This window comes from Suricata suricatta, chromosome 6 (assembly GCF_006229205.1).
Source record: "Suricata suricatta isolate VVHF042 chromosome 6, meerkat_22Aug2017_6uvM2_HiC, whole genome shotgun sequence".
Lineage (NCBI taxonomy): Eukaryota > Metazoa > Chordata > Mammalia > Carnivora > Herpestidae > Suricata > Suricata suricatta.
In genome coordinates, this window is record NC_043705.1 from 44,415,010 (window position 1) to 44,417,586 (window position 2,577).

The 2,577-nt window shown below is 49.1% G+C and overlaps 1 protein-coding gene across 1 annotated transcript in view; it reads right to left on the reverse strand.

Annotated features, from left to right (window-relative positions):
• LOC115293430 overlaps positions 1 to 2,570 on the reverse strand; it is a gene marked incomplete at its 5' end in the record, with an annotated part of 450,889 nt that extends 448,319 nt beyond the window's left edge. The window contains 2 exon segments of the mRNA XM_029941211.1: positions 770 to 1,922; positions 1,925 to 2,570. Of these exon segments, the coding sequence (XP_029797071.1) occupies positions 770 to 1,922; positions 1,925 to 2,570 (1,799 nt within the window).
• Positions 2,571 to 2,577: the final 7 nt, after the last annotated feature.

The window sequence follows — 2,577 nt, forward strand, 5'->3', positions numbered from 1 at the left end:
GAACCAAGTAAACTTGGCATCAGGCAAGGGCCGGTCCCTCAGGTCTTCCCGAGTTCCATGAACTTGTGCTAGGATATCAACACAGTCATGGAGCGGGGAGCTCAGGTCAGGATCTGGCAATAGTGATGTTGGGTTTAAGGCCCGAGGTGGGGTGTATATAATCCGCGTTGGATTTAACAGGAGTCCTTGGTAGTGGACCATCCGAGAATTGTTTATCCATCTGTCAGGAAGTTGTTTAAGTACCCCTTCAATAGCATGGGGGGTAATAACATGTAGCTCCTGACCTAGAGACAGTTTATCTCTGTCTTTGACCATCAGAGCCGTTGCTGCTATTATTCGCAGACAAGGGGGCCATCCTGTAGCCACAGGGTCTAGTTTTTTTGAGAGATAGGCCACCGGTCTGGGCCAGGGTCCTAGCTGTTGGGTTAGCACAGCCTTGGCAATGCCCTTATGTTCGTCCACATACAGGTGGAAGGGTTTGGAGAGGTCTGGCAACCCGAGAGCAGGGGCTGACAGAAGGGCAGTCTTTATCAGCTGGAAGGCTTTTTTGGTCTCCTCAGACCATTTAAAGGGTGACTGGTTTTTGGTGGCTGCATAGAGAGGCTTGGCCATCTCTGTAAAGCCTGGAATCCAGAGTCTACAGAATCCTGCTGACCCCAAAAATTCTCTCACCTGTCGAGGTGTAGTGGGTCGTGGAATGCGGAGGACTGTTTCTTTCCGGGCATCGGTGAGCCACCTCTGTCCTCTCTTTATTAAGTACCCCAGGTATGTTACCTCCGATTTGCAGAGTTGGGCCTTTTTAGCAGAAGCACGGTATCCTAAGTCTCCTAGGGTCTGAAGGAGGTTTTTGGTTCCTTCGAGGCAGGCCTCTTGGGTTTCTGCTGCAATCAGGAGGTCGTCCATGTACTGCAAAAGAGTCATCTCGGGGTTTAGTCTTCGATACTCACTTAGATCCTCGTGGAGAGCCTCATCAAATAACGTGGGGGAATTTTTGAATCCTTGTGGGAGCCGGGTCCATGTGAGCTGTCCATTTATGTCCTGTTCAGGATCTGTCCACTCAAATGTGAAGATCTCTTGGCTCTTAGGAGCTAGCGGCAGGCTGAAAAAAGCTTCTTTTAGGTCAAGGACAGTATACCACAGTTTGTTCAGGTTGAGGGTGCTGAGGAGAGTATAAGGGTTGGGTACAGTAGGGTGAATATCCATCACATGTTTATTGACCTCTCTTAGGTCTTGTACTGGGCGGTAATCGTTGCTGTTGGGTTTGCGTATCGGCAATAAGGGGGTGTTCCATGCCGAGTGGCAAGTTTGGAGGACTCCAATTTCAAGGAGACGGCAGATGTGCGGTGTGATGCCTAGTCTAGCTTCTGTAGACACTGGGTATTGTTTAACTCTCACAGGGTCGGCTCCTGACTTGAGTTCAATGAACAAAGCAGGCCTATGTTTTGCTAACCCCATTCCCCTGGTTTCTGCCCAGGCCTCTGGGTATTGGCTAAGCCAAAAGTCAATATTTTGTTCCGGGGGAGGCGGAACTTGATGGAGTCTATATTCATCTTCTAGCTACATGGTGAGGACCGATATGGGCTGATCTTGAGAATTTGTCACTATAGGTCCTCCGGGCTGGAAGTGAATTTGTGTCCCCATTTTAGTGAGGAGGTCTCTTCCCAGCAGTGGGCAGGGACTGTCTGGGATGACTAAAAAGGAATGGGTTACCTTCCCTGTTCCCAGATCCACAGTACGCTGGGTGGTCCAAGGATATTTTTTAGTCCCTGTTGCACCTTGCACCCAGGCTGATCTGTCAGAAATTTTTCCGTGAGGATTGGTTAGCACTGAATATTGAACTCCTGTGTCTACAAGGAACTGTATAGGAGTCCCCTCCACTTGTAAGGCTACCCTGGGCTCGGGGAGGGGGTCCGTCCCCCCTATTTTTCATCCTGAGTGAATAAGACCGGAGCCGCCTTGGGCTGCCAAGAGTTTGTCCTTTTGTAGACTGGCTTTCTCTTAGGGCAGTTTCGCTTCCAGTGTCCCTTTTCTCTACAGTAAGCACATTGGTCTTTATCTAGGGGCAGCCCTTGATCCTTTTGAATAATGGTAGTTAAAATTTTAGTCATTTCTCTGGTGGCTTTGAGTTGTTTTTCCTCAGGGGCGTCTCGATTGTTATATACCCTCTGAGCAATGCGGAGTAGATCTTGAACCTGTTTACCCTCTAAATCTTCTAATTTCTGGAGCTTTTTCTTAATATCTGGTGCGGCCTGGTTTACAAAAGACATTACAATAGCGGCTTGATTCTCAGGAGCCTCGGGATCCATGGGAGTGTACTGCCTAAAGGCTTCCATTAGTCTTTCTAAGAATACAGCAGGGCTTTCTGTCTTACCTTGTATTACTGAGTACACCTTGGCCAAATTAGTGGGCTTGCGTGCTGCAGCCCGGAGACCCGCCATTAGAGTCTGGCGATATATGAGCAGTCGTCCCCTACCTTCTGTGGTGTTATAGTCCCATCTGGGCCGCGTCAAGGGAAAGGCTGCATTAATAAGATCAGGGTTAATGGTGGGGCGACCACCGTCTCCAGGAACCAATTTT